The sequence below is a fragment of the Rhamphochromis longiceps genome, linkage group LG2, assembly GCF_057381845.1.
Source record: "Rhamphochromis longiceps isolate RC_006_pf linkage group LG2, R_longiceps_female_GT1.1, whole genome shotgun sequence".
Lineage (NCBI taxonomy): Eukaryota > Metazoa > Chordata > Actinopteri > Cichliformes > Cichlidae > Rhamphochromis > Rhamphochromis longiceps.
In genome coordinates this window covers 922,978-946,040 of record NC_140558.1, presented here as the reverse complement: position 1 = coordinate 946,040, position 23,063 = coordinate 922,978, and the positions used below count along the sequence as shown (strand labels likewise).

The 23,063-nt window shown below is 42.9% G+C and overlaps 1 protein-coding gene, 1 long non-coding RNA gene and 1 pseudogene across 4 annotated transcripts; 1 reads left to right on the top strand and 2 right to left on the bottom strand.

The window, feature by feature from the left end:
* Window positions 1-4,040: 4,040 nt before the first annotated feature.
* Window positions 4,041-4,970, bottom strand: LOC146676705 (uncharacterized; annotated as a pseudogene).
* Window positions 4,971-5,120: 150 nt separating this feature from the next.
* On the bottom strand, window positions 5,121-11,855 carry LOC146676704 (uncharacterized). Of its 3 annotated transcripts, none has more exons than XM_085380296.1 (3): window positions 11,397-11,855; window positions 10,355-10,479; window positions 5,121-9,778 (listed from the first exon to the last, which is right to left on the bottom strand). In XM_085380296.1, exon 3 carries the CDS (start codon window positions 8,638-8,640, stop codon window positions 6,355-6,357), a length of 2,286 nt encoding a protein of 761 aa, XP_085236422.1. In that variant the 5' UTR covers window positions 8,641-9,778; window positions 10,355-10,479; window positions 11,397-11,855; the 3' UTR covers window positions 5,121-6,354. The 3 variants fall into 3 exon arrangements, with proteins under 3 accessions (XP_085236422.1, XP_085236414.1, XP_085236408.1); XM_085380288.1 differs by having other exon boundaries at window positions 11,434-11,855; XM_085380282.1 differs by lacking the exon at window positions 11,397-11,855 and having other exon boundaries at window positions 10,355-10,713.
* A 1,155-nt stretch (window positions 11,856-13,010) lies between these two features.
* LOC146676703 (uncharacterized) lies at window positions 13,011-13,849 on the top strand. The gene is made up of 3 exons (XR_014907691.1): window positions 13,011-13,094; window positions 13,294-13,356; window positions 13,709-13,849. It is a non-coding gene; the product is annotated as an uncharacterized LOC146676703 (long non-coding RNA).
* The last annotated feature ends 9,214 nt before the right edge of the window (window positions 13,850-23,063 follow it).

The following is a 23,063-nucleotide window of genomic DNA, read 5'->3' as shown; positions in this document are numbered from 1 at the left end:
AATGTTTACTTCCTGCCGTTTATGGGCTCACCTGTGCTTGTATATGGTGGACCGTTATATGGGATGAGGGGAGATGACCCTTTCATTACTCGGGATGTTGATACACGGTTGTAACCAGGGAGACACACACACACACACATTCACTCACATGCTCACACGTGCATATATACACACAGTGCCATAGCTTTTACGACTCACCATATGGGTTTTGCAATGAGGTATTTCTGTAACTGTTTTCACTGAATAAAAGGCTGTGAGGGGACGCTGGTTCTTTTACGTTGGCTGGGATCAGGTGAGGGACTTTCAGATCCAAGATCCTGCTTCCCTTGCAAGTTGAAATGGATTGAGCTCTGATTGTCTTGCTTTGTTCACAGGGATGCGTCTCTGAGCTAGCGAGGCCTGCGAGTGCAGACCTAACACTTGCATGTTTGTCAAGGTCAGGCACTGCTCGACCTCTCAGCAGCATGAAGCAGGTTTAACCTCCATGGATAACTTCTACCGTCATGACAGCTGCATGAAACTTTTCAATTGTTATCCTTTTGCTAAGCTTTAAAACTGTAACTGGGAGTCGACAGCTCTCGCTTGTAGATGCTGCTGTGAACCATAACCCGCACAGCAAGCTCATGTTTCAGTTTTATATAATTTACACACAGTCTGTAGAAACAATGGGATAAATCTAATGCACAGTCCTGATGGCAGCACACTCACTGAGGTTCTCTCAATGCAGCACAAGATCAGTCAGATGGTTTTATTGTTGTGTCTGATTACTTTTCTATGAGTCTGAGGATGAAGTGCTGTTCAGTTCATGGTCTGTGCCTCTGTATTAGCCACCCTGATAATACTTTGGCTGTTTTTAGAATTAGTGCTAACCGGGGACGCACTGAGATTTAAAACAACAGTCTGCCTGAGGGCCAAATGCTGATATTGTATCAAGATCTGCTGGTTTTGTTTCTCTCGTCATTTAGTCACAATTTTCTTTCAAGGAAAAAAGAAATATAAAATATTTATTTTATAGTATTTGCCAACATGCTGACATCAGGCCGACCAGCACATATACCAAAATATAATATCTATTGAAGTATTTACTAGAAAGGAACTCCAGAAGAAGACCAATTTTTATCCAGGACATTTCTCCATGCCTGTTTGGACTTGAAGACCTGGTGACTGTGATAAGTCGACATGACCGTGTCACTTTAAGTTAGCAAAGGCAGGCAGAGCTGCGTGGCTCCTCTGGCACCCTATAAAGGATGACTCACCATATTTGCTATATGCCATATATCTAAAGTGACATTATGTGTTTATGTGAAATATTACTTGGAAACTTACCATAGAATTTATTAAACTGGGTATTTGAATATACAATAAGTTTAAGACCAGAAACATCAAGCAAAGCTTTTATTTTACAAACAAAAACATACTGTAATGATTTTCTCCTCCTGGTGCTCTGTACACAGCAAATCCAGCATGTCCAAATTAACACTGTCGGATTTGATTTCAACACTATTAAAGTGTCTATATGGGTCCACACCAGAGAGTGTTAATTTAACTCGTTTTGGAGAGTTGGTACGTTAACTCTGATTTAGTGTTAAACACCAAATCTGGCTGGAGTTGATAATTTAACACTTGGTGTTAAGAGTTTATATATTAACTCTCAAAGAGTATTTTAGTTTAACTACGTAAGTTATCTTCTAATTCATTCTAAAAAGCGGGAATTTTACTGTTCTGAACTTCTAGAAATTTCTTTTGGAAATAAAAATTTACTAAACAGATGCAATAGTTTTTGAAAAACATTTATTCTGAACTGTGCACCACAATTTCAAAACATTTTTTGAAAGATGTAACAGTGTACATGTTCTCACTTTCATTAGAATTGTGTTTATCAAAAGGTCTGACATAGGTGAGCTGCACTGTAAAAAAAACGTGCTGTTTTTACAGGAAAACCCTGGCAGCTGGGGTTACCAGGGACTTCCTGTAAAAACGCTTTACAGATGCAACTTGTAAATTGATTTACAGTGAATGAATCTCAGATTAAAACAGTTAAATCTACAGGAAAAAGAAGTTAATTTCACACATAGATGTGATATATAAATACACTATTTCCTGTATCTTTTACAAGTAATAAATGCTTTTTGTGGATCCATAAACTGCAAAATTAACAGGGAAATATCGTACAAAGAACTAATTTAACATGGTAGAACTATGGTGAAACTGTGCATATTAAATGGAGCTGCTCTGTAAATTATACATAAAATCTATGCTGAATATTATATGTTTTAATGTAAAATTTTAACCATAACCCAGCAAATTTCTTACTGCTACGCCTACACCCAAACATGCAAAAATACATCTTGAGAAAACACAAGAGAGGAAAATATCACTTTTGGGAAATTTATTTTGCAGCCACATTAGCAAAATGACAGCAAATGGATCCATTTTTCCAACTAACACAATATGCAATGCACACAGCAACTACACAATTCAATCAAAATATAGGCTATAAAAGCTGTGGAACATTCCTGCAAAGCAAGAACCACGTTCATGAAACAAGCATTTGTTAGACCCTCCACCAGAAAAAGTTAAATAACCTGTTAAGACTTTAAAACAAAAAACACATATTGTGCCAAAAATGATCATAATCACCGTGCAACGCAACACGCACCCTGCTGTCACCACAACCATGGCCCTGGTCAGAAAACATCAGCAAAACCACGTGGTGAAACAAACCTACACATGTGGTCTAGAAACACTGCAGTAGCCGCATGTTGTTTTTTTCTTTTCTTATGTAAATAAAGAACATTCCTACAAAGAAAGAACATCTTCATGAATTGGCTTCATGCATTCGACCAGTAAAAGGTTCCGGTACACATTGTGGAACAAAATTAACAAAGTAAAACTAACAGTCCACAGAGAGTCAAAATTTAGGCTTAGCGCCACTCGTGGTCGGCGAGATCCTGAATCAGGGTGAGGACTCGAGGGTTCACACTGAGACGACGCTTTGAGTTTTTGTTCTCTACTTTGGTTCCTTTTTCTGGGTTTATGGAGAAGAAACACCTGTAGAATAACAATCATATAAAAGTTTATTAAGCATTTTTATAATTGATCAGTTAAAATACACGTACAAAGTAAGTAAAAATTAAGTATATACATATATATACACACAGTCATGGCCATGACCACGTTCAAGACAAAGTATAACCAAAATGCTGTGGGGAAGTGAACATAGTGGGAGACCAGGCTGGGATACGTGAAAAGACTGAAGGGTATTGAAGATGGAGTTTACCTTTATTCCTCTGACGTCTTGGATAGTTTCAGACTGGAGATCAGCAACAGCCGCGTCATATGTCTCTGGAGTGCGTGGAGGACCACAGGCATTTGGATCAGCATAAAACTCACTTCGTGTTACTTCACAGTACCTGCAAAAATATTGAGAGCAGCTGAAGTTTTCTGTAAACCCTCCTATGCAATGAGAACCCAAGTTGTCCCCAGCAATACAGTAAAGACCCCCTTTTACTGTTTCTCCATCTACATCTATTCCATCTGTCTCCAAAGATTTCAGATCTGCCAACAACTCTGAGAAAACTTTGGCTATTCCAAAACGCTTGAAGTCATTCTCAACACACAACAAGACTAAAAACATGTTATCTGTATTTGAACGCAAATGAATGGGTAAATTTGCTAATGACAGATAGACTGCAAGAAGTTTGTGCGTCTTTTTAGCAGAACCCAGGGGATTCACTACCTCAAATGAATCTTGGTACAAAATCAGTTTGAGGCTTTCCGGGTTTTCATTAAAGAACTGGTGACATTTGAATATTTTGCCATCATATAAATCCTTAAAAATTTCTACATCAGGACCCCAAACTGTTGTGACTGTGTATTCCTCCATAACTGTGACTCTAAAAAGCTCTTCAGGGTTTCTCCAACTGGTATGTAGTAAGCACATTTTTCTGTCATGTTTTCATCCATTCCCAATGGCACTTTCTTGGGTTCTGTGTATTTAAACATTTTTTTGAATGTTTGATTTCTGGTGTGTGTTGTTCCTAGTTGTCCCTGATGGCAAGCAGAGAACAAATCTGACTCTTTAATGCAGTCACAGATTTTAGTGACTGCTTCATCTGATAGGTTCATTTCATTTTTTAGTAAACAACTTACCTTATTAATTGTGTAGGCTTGACCCAATTCGTGCACATTCTGCATTTCCTCAGCAATACTCTGTATAGTAGAGGGAGGAATTAGCAGCTGTCCTTGCAGTTTAAGTTAAAAGACACACATGTTTCTGAGATAAGAATGACTATCCTTCTCTGGCATATCACTGGCTGAACTAGCAGATGCCATGGTTTCATGTGTGTTTTCTGAATATTCTGTACTGTCATTTGGGGGCTGAGGATGAGATTCCTTGTACATGTCATCAATACCATCTGGGGAACAAGCTTTATGCTTCCTACACATGTGAGAAGTAAATGATGACTTTTTTGTAAACATATGCTTACAACCACTTACTGGACATGACACAGACCTGCCCTCTGCAATATGATCGTTTAAGTGAGACACTAGCTCTTTCACTTTTTGAAAATGGCGGGCACATAATGAAACCGCACATTTTAAATCTGCAACAAGAGCTTTATGAGTAGCTTGAAGTGCAGGTGCATTGTGCACACGATAAAAATGCCCCTTGAAAGCAGAATATGTGGTGAATGTTTGGCTGCAATTGGCGCCAACACATTTAAAAATACAACAAGGCTCATTCTTATGCACTCTGCAATGTGGTACATAGCCTCTTAATGTGACCAATACCTTTTTACAAAAGACGCAGATGATCATTTTTAGTATTTCAAAAGTTTGCCTGTGCTTTTCAGCTGAACTAGCATGCTAGCGCTAGGTTATGAGCATTGGTCTAAAGATCAACTGGTGCTTTTATCTTGAAAAAACGTCGCCTAGATATTGAACTTACCGTGCAGACTTTCTGACGAACAAACACAGATCCTCAAAAAACACTTGAAATCGTATGTTTGTAATTTGTCCTAACAATGTAGTTGCTGAAAGTTCAACGTTTTCTTCTCCCGTCTTCTCTCTCGTGCTGGCTCGTTAGCTATAGTCGTGAACTAGGCGCTCTTCCCCTCCCGCCCTCATCCAATCAGAGACGAGCTTCAGATGCACATTCAAAATTAGGCGCGCTCAGTGCAACGGTGAGTGGTTTGAAGTAGCTTACAGCTCTGTGGAGATGAGGCACCATAGAGATCCTATGGGAGGCACTGTAAGTTTGTTTAGCCTGTAATAATGAGACATTGCTGACCTAACCCAAAAAAGTATTCTAGTCTAAGTATCACATTGCAATTAAAAGAAACATGAAGAATACAAGCATTATGACAGAAGCATTACTTAGTCGTTAAATAATAATTTCTTATTGGTTACCCTACAATAGGCTGAAAATAGCCCGAATGATTTAAGAAAAAAACATGATGTAAACAATTTTAATTGTATATTTTTATATAGCCTATAAATGTTGAGGCAACCTCTCAGGTTCACAATGACATCTTCTGTGTCACGGATTGCCGGGGCAAGCCGTGTGGAATTGTAGAAAGGGACCAAAAGGCGGCAGCTCTGGTGCAGGTGAGTGTTTATTCACAGAGGTGGGTAAGTACAAACAACGGTGGCGACAAAACATGAAACTGGAAACCTAAACTGGGTAAACTAATAAGACAAACCAGAAACGAGGATGCAGGGAGGTTTGGAGAAATACATACGGGAAGACGCAGGGAGACCGAGGGGAAACAACACAGACGAACCAGCAATTACTATGACAGAAGACACAACTTAAATACACTCAGAGAACACAGGGAGATTACATACAGGTGGGAACACAGCTGGGAGTGATCACGTGACGAGAGTAGGGAGACAAACTGAAACACTCACATAAGACGCAGACCTTCACAATAAAACAGGAAACACATACACGCAATGACATAACACACCAACTTAACACAGACTGGGGGACACAGAACATAGGAACATGAACCATGAAACAGAAGAGTATAAACACCCAAGGTAACCAAAACCACAGAAAACTAATAAACTAAACAAACACGGAGTCGCAGACTCCGGATCATGACAGGACCCCCCCCTCAAAGGCTGGCTCCAGACAGCCCAACAAGAAAAACAGCCAGAAAAAACAGAAAACAACCCGACCAGGGCGGGCGGCGGGGGTCCAGGACGGAGGGCTCGAGGCAAAACAAAACAGGAGCACCAGAAGGCCAAAAGACAAAAAGAAAAACAAAACACGAGACCCAACCCAAGAAAACCAATGAAACGAAACACACCACAGCCCAAGAAAAACGGAGTCCAAAACAGAAAAGTTCAGGGGGCCGACAGCACAGGAGTCCAAAACAGTTCAGGGGGCCGGCCAGGGGGCCGACAGCACAGGAGTCCAAACAGTTCAGGGGGCTGACCGTGCGGACGGCAACGGCGGCGACGTGGACACAGTTCGGGGGGCCGACCGTGCGGACGACAACGGCGGTGACGTGGACACAGTTCGGGGGGCCGGCCGTGCGGAAGGCAACGGCGGCCACTCAGGCGATGGCGGTCCGGGGGCCGGCCGTGCGGAAGGCAACGGCGGCCACTCAGGCGATGGCGGTCCGGGGGCCGGCCGTGCGGAAGGCAACGGCGGCCACTCAGCCGATGGTGATCTGGACCAGGCGAGGCTGCAGAGGCTGGACCAGGCGAGGCTGCGGAGGCTGGACCAGGAGAGGCTGCAGAGGCTGGACCAGGCGAGGCTGCAGAGGCTGGACCAGGCGAGGATGAAGACTCGGATGAGGCTGGACCAGGCGAGGCTGCAGAGGCTGGACCAGGCGAGGATGAAGGCTCTGAGGCTGGACCAGACGAGGCTGAAGGCTCTGAGGCTGGACCAGACGAGGCTGATGATGATGCTGCAGCCGGCGAGGATGATGATGCTGCAGCCGGCGAGGATGATGATGCTGCAGCCGGCGAGGATGATGATGCTGCAGCCGGCGAGGATGATGATGCTGCAGCCGGCGAGGATGATGATGATGCTGCAGCAGGTGGCTGGACGGGCTCCTCGGGCCCTCCAGCTGAGACAGGTGGCTGAACGGGCTCCTCGGGCCCCCCAGCGGAGACTGGAGACAACGGCCGGAGCAGTCCCTCGGACCCTCCAGCGGAAACAGGAAACAAAGGCCGGAGCGGTCCCTCGGACCCTCCAGCGGAAACAGGAAACAAAGGCTGGAGCGGTCCCTCGGACCCTCCAGCGGAGACACGAGACGAAGGCTGGACGGGCCCCTTGGACCCTCCAGCAGAAGCCATCACAAAGCCAGCAGGCATGGAGTCCTCTGGCAGACATGAAGGCAATGGGTGCTGTGCTGAGCACTGGCCCTGCTCAGACAGCACTGACACGGAGTTGTTCTCTGAGGGCTGCTTAATCTTCAGGGGTCCAGAATCAGCTGGGGACTGAGACCTAGCCTCTGGGGAAGCCCTGGTGTGCAGAACGGTGCCTGAAGCAGCTAAAGCGCGAGAAACTCCCTGACTGGACCTTAAATCTTCTCCCTGCATGGAGTGAATGAGTGGAACCGGTACTGCTGGAGCCAGAGCTACGGGTAGCGGGGGCACTGGAGCTACTGGGGCCTGCGCTACGGGCGGCACTGGAGCTACTGGGGCCTGCGCTACGGGCGGCACTGGAGCTACGGGCGGCACTGGAGCTACTGGGGCCTGCGCTACGGGCGGCACTGGAGCTACTGGGGCCTGCGCTACGGGCGGCACTGGAGACTGAGCTGAAGGGGCCACTGGAGACTGAACTGAAGGGGCCACTGGAGACTGAACTGAAGGGGACACTGGAGACTGAACTGAAGGGGACACTGGAGACTGAACTGAAGGGGACACTGGAGACTGAACTGAAGGGGACACTGGAGACTGAGCTGAAGGAGGCACAGGAGACTGAGCTGAAGGAGGCACAGGAGACCGAGCTGAAGGAGGCACAGGAGACCGAGCTGAAGGAGGCACAGGAGACTGAGCTGAGGGAGGCACAGGAGACTGAGCTGAGAGGAGCACTGGCTGCGGGGGAGCTAACCGAGCTGAGAGTGGCTGCGGGGGAGCTAACCGAGCTGAGAGTGGCTGCGGGGGAGCTAACCGAGCTGAGAGTGGCTGTGGGGGAGCTAACTGAGCTGCCGGTAGCTGCACAGGCGATAAGCAGCTCGCGTTGACATCCGCCACACAAAACGCAGCCCCTGAATGAACAGTCATGCAGTCTGAAAATGAAAAAGAGTCCTCACTCACCACAGCCGGCGATTTAGAAGCCCGAACGTCCGGCTGTGGGGTGGCGCGCTTGCGGCGCGATCGGCGTTTCCTCCCCGCAGACGGCTCCGACGGGCCAGGCAAGATCACATCCGGCGAGTCGGGCAGCGAGGCAGGAGTGGCTGAGAGAAGGTGGGGTGTGTGCCGGAGAAAAGCCTGCACGGTCGGAGGAAGCGAAGTTAGAAGCCATGGCAGGCCGGAAAAGGGCCGTTGTAGCCGACTTTCCACGGCGCGGCGAAGCTCCTCTGGAGGGTCCTCAAGCCACAGCCCGAGGAGAATCTCCACGTTATATGTAACGTCGTCACGGAGCTCCTCGGACGGATTTACTGCCGCTGGGTCCATGGTGGCTGGTTCGTACTGTCACGGATTGCCGGGGCAAGCCGTGTGGAATTGTAGAAAGGGACCAAAAGGCGGCAGCTCTGGTGCAGGTGAGTGTTTATTCACAGAGGTGGGTAAGTACAAACAACGGTGGCGACAAAACATGAAACTGGAAACCTAAACTGGGTAAACTAATAAGACAAACCAGAAACGAGGATGCAGGGAGGTCCGGAGAAATACATACGGGAAGACGCAGGGAGACCGAGGGGAAACAACACAGACGAACCAGCAATTACTATGACAGAAGACACAACTTAAATACACTCAGAGAACACAGGGAGATTACATACAGGTGGGAACACAGCTGGGAGTGATCACGTGACGAGAGTAGGGAGACAAACTGAAACACTCACATAAGACGCAGACCTTCACAATAAAACAGGAAACACATACACGCAATGACATAACACACCAACTTAACACAGACTGGGGGACACAGAACATAGGAACATGAACCATGAAACAGAAGAGTATAAACACCCAAGGTAACCAAAACCACAGAATACTAATAAACTAAACAAACACGGAGTCGCAGACTCCGGATCATGACATTCTGTGAAAACATTTTTATTAGTCCTATCCATGACTTTGCATCATTTCATGAATCATGTTCAAAGTAGGCCCAGTACATCCATGCAGTTGTAAAGTGACTTACATATAGGTCATGTGTTTTTAAGAAAAACTGACTAAAACTGTGATTTTTACAGTATTTGCATGTCAAATTAACATGATTGTTTGGTTATGAGTATTACAGTGTTTCACTGTTTTTATTCACAGTATTTATAGTTTTAACCAATAAATTTGATTATAATCACACATTCATGTTGTAAATATAACAGGAACATTCTGTTTAAAGGTTTACAATAATTCACTGTGATCGAAACACGAAAGTTGTGTTTTCGGGGTTTACTATACATTTCTGTAGGGGTTTTACATGGTTTTTATGTCAATTTCACTGCCCTTTTTTACAGTGTGGTAAATGCAAATAACAGCATTCTCAACACTTATTTCTTCAATACAATATGCATGTCCTTCATTCATCCCTTTGTGGAACTTCAACGCACTTCTGCTCTCCCCCATATTCCATCTTCACAAGCATATCCTGTGTGGAGATTGAATAAAAATTAGTTGACACTAATTAATGGCACAAATAATCCAGTAAACAATTGCAGCACAGTAAAGAAAAGGAATCATCTTTGAGCCATTACTGGTGTAAAGTATTTTCCCAAAAGACAAGGACACAGGCAACAGGTAATACTGAACTAAATGTAAAACCTCAACCTTTTTAATTTTTACCTAAACCGTGTGCACAAGACTCTGGAGGGATCTATGCTAACGTAGAATCCAGTCAGGACGTCTGCTACTGCTGTTTGCTCGTTTTTTTATAGGAGATCGTTTTCAGGCTTCAAGCAGCACCATTATACCAACATTTCACATTCTAGACATTGTTTTAGGTGTATTTGACCAAAAGTTTGACTGAAAATTCACATGCAAGCTTTTTTTCAAGGCTGTGGTATTTGCCCGCAAACAATACCTTTCAGCTAGCTAAAACAGAATATTATGCTATCAGCGAGCAACATGGCTAATGCCTTTCACACAGCTTTGTCTCAACTCCAAAGAGCCACAGAAGTAAAAGCTAATAATAATAATTGAAGCAATCTTTGAAAAAATGACTTACCAAGCATGGCAAACAACTCAAATATGTAGAGCAAAATGTTCTGAAACGGCTTCACTTCAGCTTCGATTGGAGCCTATGGTGCTGGGGGCGGAGTCTGTGAATTTACTCTATTGGTGTCATAGCCCCTGTAGGAGTTCAGAGTTAAGAGGCCAAGAGTTAATGTTTCCATTGTAACGCCTCCAGATTTGACAGAGAAACACTCATTTTTAACACTCGATTTTAACTACTATCATTTTACACCTCAGAGTTACATTAAAAGAATGTGACTCTACTTAGAGTAAAATTAACTCTACTTTTGCAAGAAGACTATTAACACCAAAACATTTAACACTTTTGAATTTGCTGTGTAGGGTCGCAGATCATCTGCCTCTTCAGTCACACCAACCCATGACTTGACATGTGGCCTCCAGCAGAGGTGGAGACCCTCAGACTGTGTGGGCCCCACAGGCCTGGGCTCAGGCATCACCTGACGTATACCGGCTCAGGCTCCGCTGGCTCTAAAAGCTGTGTAGGTGCTGTGCCTGCCTGCACTAAAGATTTAGGATACAAAGGCGGAGGATGTTCAGAATAGGAAGGCTGAGGCTGCTCAGCAGGGTAGCAGTCTCTTCTGACAAGAGGAGATGCTCTTTTCCTCCAATTTAGCATCTTTCGTCCAATATATCCACTCTCCCTCCTATACACATTTATAAACCATTTCAGCCTCGACGATCTAATTTTGTCTCCAAACAGCTCCTCCTTTTGATGTACTCATTTGTAATCCTGTCAAATCTGGTAACTTCTAGTGGGAATGTTGATGTCTTCAGCACTGCCTCTTGTCCATTTGTTTGTGCCACCATCTTCAAACCATACATCAGTATCATCTTGTAAACCTTCCCGTTCACTCTTGCTGCTATCCCTCTGTCATAAATCATTTCTGACACTCGTCCTCACCCACTGCACACAAGCACTGTTTTCTATGCTTAAATGTCTTCTGACCAACATTCACACTCTGATGAGCTAAGAGCAACTTGGAGTTAGTATCATGGCCAAGGCATGCATGTACCATGCAGACTGGAGTGTCCAAGGATCGAAACACCAACCATCAAGATGTCTGTGAAGGTTCTCAGTCATCCAGGTCATCGCAGTCTAAGTAGCTTGGAAAGAAAAGCGTCTGGACTTCTGTAAGTTGCTTGAAGGCGTTTCACCTCTCATACGAGAAGCTTCTTCAGTTCTAAGGTCAAATTTTGGAGAGTCCCAGATGTAAACCCAGTGGGAGTATCCCCCCAAGAGGGTCATGGACCCCCTAATGATCCTCTAGCTAATCACAGGTGTGGGTCCCAATCAGCCAGGGTTTCGGAGGGGCTCATTGTGAAACCTAGCCTCACCCTATCATGTGATTTCCTGAGATCAGATGGCCCAGGGTGTGAGTGGGCATTAAGGCGTCTGGTAAGGATCTCAAAGCTGGATTATAGATGACAGTGGCTTACAACAGTTGGTGTCGTAAGCCACCGCCTCTGTTCAAAGATGGTCGCTCACAGTGGACATAGATGGCTTCTTTCACTCCTCTTTCAAACCATCTGTTCTCAACATGTGAACATTGGAATCCTTGAAAGAGTGACCTTTGACCTTTAGATGCAGATGGACTGCTGAGTCTTGTCCTGTGGAGGTGGCTCTTCTATCCTGTGCCATGCGCTTGTGAAGTGGCTGTTTCATCTCTCCAATGTGGAAGTCTTTGCATTCCTCGCTGCACTGTACAGCATGCACCACATTGTTAAGTCTGTGTTTTGGAGTTTTGTCTTTCGGGTGAACCAGTTTTTGTCTGAGTGTCTTGCTGGGTCTGAAGTAAACTGGGATGTTATGTCTGGAGAAAACGCTCCTGAGTTTCTCTGATACACCAGCTACATAGGGGATGACAGTGTTGTTGCGTTTGTCTTTCTTATCCTTCCTAGCCTGTGTCCGATCTTCTTTTCTGCGCATCTTTGGTTATCCTAATTGGGCTTTCATCAAGTAAGCAACGATGCACAGAAAATTATCGGTTTAACTACAGCCAGCTTGAAGGCCTGTGGTACATAGCTGATTATTTAATTCTAATTTTACTGAATTTACATTTACCCTTATCCAGCAGTTTTAAATTTCCCTCAGTGTCGCCTGCTCTGGCCCCTGGAAGAGTCTCTAGCATCACATCTCAGAACAGAATCACCAACTATTAGTCTCTTCAGTGACTCACCTCAGAGTTGTTATGAACTATCGAGCCACCCTTACAGGAGCTGCATTCAAGAAGAGGATGAGCAGGCTTTGAGCAAGCTGAGCATTACAGTGAAGCTATCAGTTTACCTTTTGATCTATGTTCCTACCCTCAGTTATAAGGGGCGCCATTTGTAAACTGAAACATGCCGAAATTAATGGCAACATTTTTCCACATTTAGCTCTAAATCTTACAAAAACATCTTTTTTTGAGTCATTTTTTACAACATTTAGTAAAATATTTGTAACTTTTGTTATTTAAAACACAATTTTAAATGTTAAATCTAAATATTATATTTAAATCTAAATGTTAAATTTAAATGTTAAATTTAAATGTTAAATCTAAATGTTACGGGAAACTAAATATTTAGCTAATATGCAAATTTATTGTACGGGTCACTGATTCCCTACCAGCATGTCCAGCGATTTAGCTGAAAACATTGGAAGAGCCGTTTTGTCGGCCATCCAACGATTCAGCGGTAGTGCAGTCTCCACCTCACAAACGCCGCAGCACTTGGTAAGTTTATTGTATAACATTTTGGACCATTGACTGTTTTGGACGGGTTGATAGGAGTGTTAGCAAAACTAGCAAAGCTAGATTACTTAGCTAGTCCTCAATTATTTCATTTGGTAGGCAGCAGACAGATCGAACATCATACAACTCTATTTATTTATTTGGTAGGTAACAGTCGTTCTTGATGTAAATGTTTCCTTAGGAATCCAGCAATGCACCCGGACCAAGTAGACCTGCCGTCTCCACTGGGATACCATACCGCTCGGTAGGCCTTCTTACACATATCATTTAGCTGACTGGCTTTTTTTTTTCTTTGGTGTAATATATCACCTTAAATTAACTCCTGTCAAAGTAATGATTCTGATTCTACATATATTTCATCTTCTTAGGGGTCCATCACTAGCAGTGTCACATCACCACCAACAACATTCACAAGTTTTACATCATATTTTATTACTGTTTTTGCTGTGAAGTGTCTTTTGATTGCCCAATTTGATATTTTAAAACTATTGATAAAATATTACTCCCTAGCTAATCTGTCACAGTATAATTGCCTCAAATTACCCATTTTCTGTTAGAGAATTTTTCTCATTGAGATTATCTTTGCCGTGTTCTAGGATGGTTACCAAGGAAGGCTTCAGATTTCCAAAGAGGAACTGGAAAATGTTCTTTCCCTGAAAACATCTTTTACTGAAGCTGCATCTATCCTTTCCATCTCCAGGCCCACTCTGTATAAGTTACTGCAAGACTATAATATCTCAGTGTCAACATTCAGTGTAATCAGTGACCATGAGTTAGATCAGATAGTGTCCCAGATAAAAACTGAACATCCAAATGTTGGAGAAGTGATGCTGATGGGTCATCTGCATTCCAAAAACATAGTGGTTCAAAGATGGCACGTAAGAGAGTCACTGCGGAGGGTGGACTCGGCTGGTGTTCTATCCAGGAGAAGAACGCCAGTTGCTCGGCGAGTATACTCTGTGCCTCATCCAAATTTCATATGGCATATAGATGGAAATCACAAGCTGATTCGTTGGAAGTTTGCTGTTCATGGTGCAATAGATGGATACAGCAGGATGATGTCTTAATTTGATGATGTTGATGTTTCTTCAGTGCTCCAGCAATAATCGAGCTGAGACTGTGAAAGCCCTCTTTACTGCAGCTGTTGGACAATTTGGCAGACCCCTGCATATCAGGACTGATCATGGAGGAGAGAACGCTCAGATTTGGGAGGACATGCGAGCAAGCAGGGGTGAAGGCTCTGTCTTAATGGGAAGTTCTGTGCACAACCAGAGGATTGATCCGCGACCCGGCCTGGTCGCAGGGGCAGCAGCCTAAGCAGAGAAGCCCAGACTTCCCTCTCCCCAGCCACCTCCTCCAGCTTATCCAGCCGAGAGATATAATCTCTCCAGCGTGTCCTGGGTCTGCCTCGGGGCCCCCCTTGGAATTCAACTTTTGCGAGATCTCGCAAAAGTTGAATTCCAACAATGGCGGCAGCTACTTAGTTGTAATATTACTCTTTCTGGGTCACAAAATACACTTTTAAGATAGTTTGAGGCGTGAATGTAGTTGTGTGAACGTCAGATATCTGCTCGGTTAACAAGACACCCACCATCTCGAAGCTAACGGGAGGTCGAGACCTATTACAGTCAGGAGGAACACCACTTTCCCGGCACATCGTGCCTCAACCTCCCGGTCGGCTTCGAGCTGGCGGCCTCCGAAGAATGCGGCTAAAACTTTTGCGAGTTTGTTTTGCAAGATCTCGCAAAACTTTTGCGAGATCCCGAGTTTGTTTTGCGAGATCTCGCAAAAGTCTGTCTTAATTTTTTTTCTCCCGTGTCCCCTGCGGGGCTCCGTAATTTTGAAATGTCCTTGTTTAAAAAAAAAAAGAAAACGCTAATAAAATTATTTTGTACTACACCAGTGGCTTTATTGATTTGTCGTTGAAAATAGAGAGTTAGCATTTTCATAAATCTATTGAAGCTTTGAAAATTATTACATTTCAACATTAAATGCAGTCAGAATTGATTTCAACTATCTTGTATGAAGCAAAGTTACTTGAAACTACAATTAATGAACAGGATTAGAGTTAACCAGCCCACCATTTTAATTTCACTTTTTTGGAACATGTTTAGATGGTGCTGAATAAATCTCCATTCAGGAGTGCTACTAAGAAGCAGTAATGAAAAGCATCATCATCAGCCATTGTTGTTTCATTCACAAAAAGCTGAAGCTCATTTGCACATGTGTGTGCAATCGGGAGATGTTTGCTTTCATCGTGAATGAATGTTATTTTAGGAGCTGGTTGAAAACCCATGGCTGGAACCTTGCTGCTCCCGCTGGCAAAAGCCAAGATGTGACCAGGCCTCAAAGCCTTCACAAATGCCTCTTCATCCTTGGTAAGACTCCTTTCTCCAAGTGCGTCTCTCAGCTCTTTATCTAAAAAGAAAGAAAAACCACCGTTAACCTGGGGACACTAAAATAGTTAAAGCTTGAGCTAACAACTAAATGATGGCTAATGTATTTTTAAAAAGTACAGAGGTTCTGTCTTTGCTTTTCTTGTCAGTCGTAAGATTTCATACATTTTTATTCCTGTTTTGTGTATGCATGTGACATAAAAATACAAAATATTTTTTACTTTAGTGTCCTGAATTGTTTCATGGCCAGACTACATTCTATGTGAATTTCTGCTTACTTTCGACACACTGGAGAAATTCCAGAAATCTGACCACCATCAGCTCCCCTCTAACTCTTCTGTTGCTCCCAAGGACAGAATAGCTTGGCCTGAGAACCCCAGCAATTAAACTGGCTGTCAGATCTTTGTCCTCCCCTGATAGGTCAAGCAGAACATGCAAACTGGGGTTCTCTCTCAGGAGTAGGGATGGGTACCGGTGTCCGGTGCCATGATGGCACCGGTTCTGACATAAACGGTAGTAACCAGACCGAAAAGCAGCGCACATTTCGGTGCTTTATTTCGGTGCTTTTTTTTCCTGAGCTGTGATACACTTCTAGCCAATCATTTTACGTTTCCGAGAATAGTAGGCGGGCCCAGGTACGTACGTTCTTTTAGAGCAAACTCAGCAGCCTGCAACAAGTGCTTTAAGCTGATACTGTGATACTGTCAAAGGAGGTAACACCTCAAATCCGATGAAACACCTGGCGACGCATAGCGTTTTTTTTAAAAGCCCAGAAATGCGCCGTATTTGATAGCTTGCTGCGAGACCTCACACCGAGCGCATCTACTGCGGGTGGGTTGCCTGTTATGCAACAGCCCCCAAAAACACGAAGAGGAGAGTCCTGGCCCCTAGCCCTGCCAGTGTAGCATAAATGATGACGGATGATGATGGCAGCAGCAGCCGTTCTTCTCTGCGTGAGTAGCTAAATGTTGTTCGTGTGTAATTTACGTTGAGTAGGCTAACCACGTTATTACATTAATGCATGTAAGGTGAACTAGCAAACATCATCATAGCTACATGCGGCTGTCTTCTTGTTTGATGGCAGATACTCCCTTCACCCTGGCCAAAAAGGCTAAAATGACCAAAGAAAAAGTGGAAAACAGTTAAACATGAGAGGTTTTTGGACAAAGTTTGTGTTTTTTCCATTGTTTAAGCACTGCTTCCAGCCAAGAGTGATACCATATATGCCCCATAGCTGCAGAAAAGGCTAACATTGTTATCTTTTTACAAAAAACAGCTGAGCATGAGAGGTTTTTGGACCAATTTTGTGTTCTCTATTCTTTAAGCACCGGTTTGAGCACCGTTTGAGCACCGGCACCGTTTCAAAAGTACCGATTTGGCACCGGTATCGGATAAAACCTAAACGATACCCATCCCTACTCAGGAGTGATAAAATCTAGACAGAAAAGTTTAAATAATGGTTAAATTCCAGTTTTAAATACAAAAAGTAGCTCACTCTAAATGTTTATTATAAAATAATGACTAATTGATACAGAAAAAATAAATTTTCACTCCATAGTAGGACAAGCGATCAGGTAGTTGATCGAAACAGCTTTTCCGTTGCAGGACTGCGAGGTATAGAGCTGCATTTTCACGAACAGATCTTTATTGGCCACGGTGACCGTGAGTGGAAGACCTTCAACCTTGATATCGCCATGAGTCGCAGCAGCTGACTGCTTTCTCCAAATCATGTTGAGTTGTTGCATTTACAACCTAAATATTTAAGAAAAACACTTTAAATGTTTGTTTTTTTACCAGTGTACAAATATGGCAGATGGTTCATTTTAATTGCACTCAAACATTTTTGTTTTGGTTTATTTGGCTGTACTTCACCAATATAAGCTTTTTTAACAAAAAGGAAACAAACTGAAAATATAATACATGGAATTGCCTCTAATAACCAACAGTGTATATATTATAGCAAAACTATGGCTAGGCACTTATAAAAAAGGCAAGAAGACTTGTGAATATAGGAAATATTACAATATTCTTGTTATAATATTGCAATTCACCTTTTTCAGATTCTCTCTTAAGTCAGGGTCACCTATATCATCCGGTGTTAGGTGTACTTGAACAATGTCTCCTGACTACATGTGGAGAGAGAAAGGCAGGTGCTTTTCCACCGCACTATTATTGTGGACAACATCCTGCCAATGGTTCGATATACTCCATTTTGCAAGTTTAGGATGTTAAATTTCAGTGTGCATCCATTTGGTGTAGCTGAAAAATACAAAACAAGTATATTCTGTACAGACCCCAAGTGATATCTTGAGATTGGCAGACAAAAATGTATTAGTTTTTTTTTGTTTTTACTGTTTCAGACACACAGAACATATAACAGATTTGTTATCTGTAGTCATTTATTAACTTGTTAATGTTGTCAAACAATGTTCAGATCAGGTGGTTGTTGCGTTTGTAACATTATAAGAACGGGTGTCGTCAACAAGCCTTTAGGCCTTGAGTAAGTAAGTTAGTTAGTTTGTCTATGAAATCATATTACCTTCAAAAGCACCACCTGAAAGATGGCCTTCACCAGTAAACGGAAAAACTCCCGCCTTGGCCCCCCAAGGTCAGGAGCATCTTCCTCTGTATCATGTTCATCGCTTGCAAATGTGACATAAAGCATCTCACAGCTTTCTGCAAACTTGGGTCTCCTGAACTGACGCAAAGCAGTCGACCACACATTGGCTCGACTGATATGGAGCTGTCTTGTTCCTGGTGTAATGACTTTCTCACTATGAGCTCTAAGAAGACCTTCAATTTCTTCTTTGCTGAGCTTCTTAAAAGAACTATATAAAAATGGGACAATGACAAACAGATCTCGGGGGAAAATGGAAATTTGCTGTACATTTGACTCAAGTGCAGAGTTACAACAGATAATTATGTTGTGATAGTCCATATTAAATTAGTAAAGATGCAAATAAGATATTCAATAATCAAAGGTTACTTTCAAATCTTACCTTGAAATATGAACTTCACTCTGTCTATCAGACTCTTCTAGGAGGCTACGCTGAATTGCCTCTTCAAGAGCTTCATCTTCCTCCAGAAAAAGAGGGCTAAGTAGACAAGAGATATTAGAAATCATAAAACATGTCAGCCTTGAAGAATTTGTCACACTACATCATTTTAAAAAAAAAAGAAGATTAAATGTAAATCCTTAAGTTGCAGTGATTCAAAAAACAAAACAAAACAAACAAACATGCAAATTGGAAACCTGCATCAAAACAAAATCCTAAACAACATCTAGAATGAAGGATTTCTTTAACTCCTACACAACAGCTTACACAAACTCTGCCACATTACATGGAAACATCTGCTGTCCCTCATTTTCACTCTCCTGAGTGCAGCCCTCTGTTTCCTGATGCTTGGCCTCACTTTCACCTGGTGATATAGGCAACGCATGATCCACTGAATAAAAGAAAGAAGCATGACTTGCTTCATAATGGTAAATGGCCTGTATTTATATAGCGCTTTACTAGTCCCTAAAGACCCCAAAGCGCTTTACATATCCAGTCATCCACCCATTCACACACTGGTGATGGCAGCTACATTGTAGCCACAGCCGCCCTGGGGCACTGACAGAGGCTGCCGAACACTGGCGCCACCGGGCCCTCTGACCACCACCAGTAGGCAACGGGTGAAGTGTCTTGCCCAAGGACACAACGACCGAGACTGTCCAAGCTGGGGCTCGAACCGGCAACCTTCCGATTACAAGGCGAACTCCCAACTCTTGAGCCACAATCGCCCATGTTAATGTTAACAGAGCCTTTATATATCCTTACATTAGTTCAAGTGAAAGTTGGGTACATGTTCCTCCTTGGCTGTAATCACCTGTGATAATTATTATCATTAAAATCGGACAAATTAATGATGCTCTCATCAAACAAACCCCCCAGGAATTATTACTCACTGCAGTAACAAAATCTAGCTGGTCATTGAGCTTAGAACCTCACTAGGTTTTCATTCACGTCACATACCTCGTCTTCTCCGTCAGACTGGACTTTCAAAGTCACTGTCAGACAGCTCTTCTGGTTCCTCCTGAGGGAACAGAAAGCACGTTCTACATAAAATCAAATACAGTTGCACCAAATCACTGGTAACACAGAGGCAGATGGCTGCACTAAAAACTGTTTACACCTGCTAAAACTGCAATATTAATTCATAAAATTAATAAAATTACGTTAAGGGAACAGACTCACTTTTTAGACAATAAATATTTCTGCACTGCAATATAAAATGTTTACCTGCGCAGGTTTTTGTAGCCCTGCCGTTATATAGAGGGAGGTGGTGGAACAAATCGAGGCAACTTTTTGGCCACACCAAAGAAAACTCTTCTGAAGATTGCTGCTCTTTCTTCTCTAAGTTGTGCTTCAGACCAGTCAGATGTACACTGTAAAATCTAATTAGTTCCCAGAACTCAAAGAAATTGAGTAAAGCTTAGCTAAAAATGACTAAATTAGGACGACTTATTTATTTTGCGTACTCTGTACAAGCTCATTTTTTCCCAGAAGTCAAGAAAATTGGATCAAGTTTACGTAAGATGACCAAGTTAGGACAACTTACTCATTTTGAGTACACTGTACAGCCTTGTTAGTTCCCAGAACTCAAAAAAATTGAGGAAACTCGTTGCCTCAAAAAAACTAAGTAAAGCTTACTTAAGATGACTGTTAGAACAACTTATACAGTGCAAGTCTGCAGTATTAAGAATAACTTGATATTTCTGACTGTACAATACTAATTGTTTACCTACTGACAAACATTTCAAGTTCAACTAAATGAAAAAACAATTTGTGGTAACCTGAATATGATTAAAAATAATTAACAACACTTTTTGTAATGATGTTAAAATCAGCCCAACTTTTATTTTCAAACACAACAAAGTATAACAGCCAACATACTTGACACTGTTCTGCTGAACAACAAGCAATTATGTTGCCATCACTGTTATAATCTTACAATGAAACAAAGTCCCAGATGTAATTATTCTGAAAATAAGTTTAGGCCTACCACAACTTTGTTTTGTACTTACTTATATAATCAAAATAAAATAGTTGTTGTTCTGTCACAAGTGCAGTCTCTGATTTAAACAACACATTTGTTTTTCATTCCAACACAGGAGCTGGAATGTTGCAATGTTTTAAGGATGCTTGTTTCCAGTCCAGGCATCACTGCTGAATGACTGTCATGGATCGAGGTGATCCAAATGTAGGTGCAGACAAAGTCTTTAACCTCCCTTAAGTACAGTGGCAGTGGATGTGGGTTGCAGATGCAATGAGCTTGAACCTGCAGGCGACCATCTTCACTGACCACACCATCTGTGACGGAGGACTCATCTCTCCTGGTGTCCTGCGAGCAAACAATCATTTTTTTTGGAACATGAACTTAATTGCTTTCTTAAAACATTTTTTTTCTGCATTTGGTATAAAACAGACTCCAATTTAGACAACCTCAGGCTCCCTCCCCACCGGAGAGGTGACATTCAATGTCCCACTGTCAGTCTGGATAGCCGGGACCACCACCCAACACACAATAATGTCATGAAAGCATCATTTTAAAAAGGGCTATGCAAACATGGCCAATAACTTTCATTCTAATGATGTGCAAAAAACAAATGTTGCTGTTAGAAAACTTGCAGATGATTAGCTGATCGTCTCTCTTGTTTGTTTATCGCCCACTTTGCGCCAGAAAGCGGAAACCAGCGGATGTCACGCTAAACAACAGCAGCACATTTGATCAGCTGTTGTTAGAATTTATTTAATATTAATTTCTAGTATCAGCTGATGTTTGCTGGAGCCACAGCTGTAAACCTGCTGGTCATGATATGGTTTGGATATGTGGTGAGAGGGAAACATGAAGATGAAACCAGGAGATGTCCTTACTAAATCATCAGAGCTGAACAGGTGATGGAGAAACAGGTTTACCTTTTAGGTGACATGAATGAGTTGAAGTTATGAACTGTTTCTGAGAGACAAATAACACCAGGATCCTTTTCCGTGTAGCTGACAGCTGGTAACTGTGCAGGGGCGGGTCTAGCAAAGTGTTGCCAGGAGGGCAGGTAGGGCATTAACAGGGAGAGGGGGGCACAAAGAAATACTTTACTTTCTTATTCTCATTTAAAATGTTTCGCTTTTAACAAATAATTATCTGAATCTTACAACCAAAGTTTTTATCTGATGTAAAATGTATAGAAATCATACATATACTAACAAGACTGTACATCACTGTCACAACAGCGTCTGTTTTCATTCAAAGGCTTTATGGCTTTAATAATAATGATAATAATGGATTGGATTTATATAGCGCTTTTCAAGGTACCCAAAGCGCTTTACAATACCACTATTCATTCACTCTCACATTCATACACTGGTGGAGGCAAGCTACAGTTGTAGCCACAGCTGCCCTGGGGCAGACTGACAGAAGCGAGGCTGCCATATCGCGCCATCGGCCCCTCTGGCCAACACCGGTAGGCAAGTAGGGTAAAGTGTCTTGCCCAGGGACACAACGACCAGGACAGAGAGCCCAGGGATCGAACCGGCGACCTTCCGGTTACAGATGCGATTCCCAACCCCCTGAGCCACAGTCGGGGGTATTATTGCCCCGATAATACCTGGCGATTTTTTGTCCCAGTCCAGCCCTGGGCACGACACGCAGTTAATCTGAGAAGGTGCATTAAAAAATAAATGGCCCCACCAACGGTGCAAATCGCAAATTAGCTCGCATAGACACATTAGTTGTGCCGCTTCTTAATGACGGTATCTTAACTAACAACCCCAACCACCAGATTCAGCTTGTAATTGGCTAAAAATAAGTTAGCCTACAGGTGAAAGGGATGTTGCTAGCTGGCAGTTTTATCAAGCGATGTCGAAATTTCCACATTCCGACACTTCAAATGCTTCAGAAGCTGTCCGCTCAGCGCAGCATCAGCACCACGGAAATACACGGATACATCCGTAGACTCGAGACACAATGCATTTTTGGGACTTTCAGGTGTTTGGACCAATGTTTTATTTTCTGATCAAACCAGAAAGCTTTAATCAGCAGCTGGTTTGTCTCGCATTAACTGGCTGATGCCAGTTAATGCAACATCGAAGCAGCTGGAATCCACAGCTGTGTGTGTTCATGGAGCTGCATGTTCACCTGCTGGACATCACTACCTGACAAGTTTAACTGTCTTCAGAACATTGCAGAGGCCTTATTGACAGTATTTGGCTCTACATATCTGTGTGAGCAGACTTTCTCTCACATGAGTCCTCAGGTAGCCTCTGAATGCTGGACACTCGGAGACCCGTGTCTCTGAGTGGGAGACCAGAGATTACATTAACATGTGTGTCTCTGTATTAACAAACATGCCATATTGGCCTAGTTTATTTTTCTTATAATTGTTGTGAGGAGACCATAAATAGCATTTGGATTTGGGTTACAAAATACTTTTTTTTCCCCTCACAATTTTATGCAATCATTTTGTCCAACCCATTGAAATAAAACTGAAAGTCAGCACTTCAGCTGCATTGGAGTC

Coding starts and splice junctions, on each gene's coding strand:
- LOC146676704 (XM_085380296.1), bottom strand. CDS start 8,640: ATGGACCCAGCGGCAGTAAATCCGTCCGAGGAGCTCCGTGACGACGTT.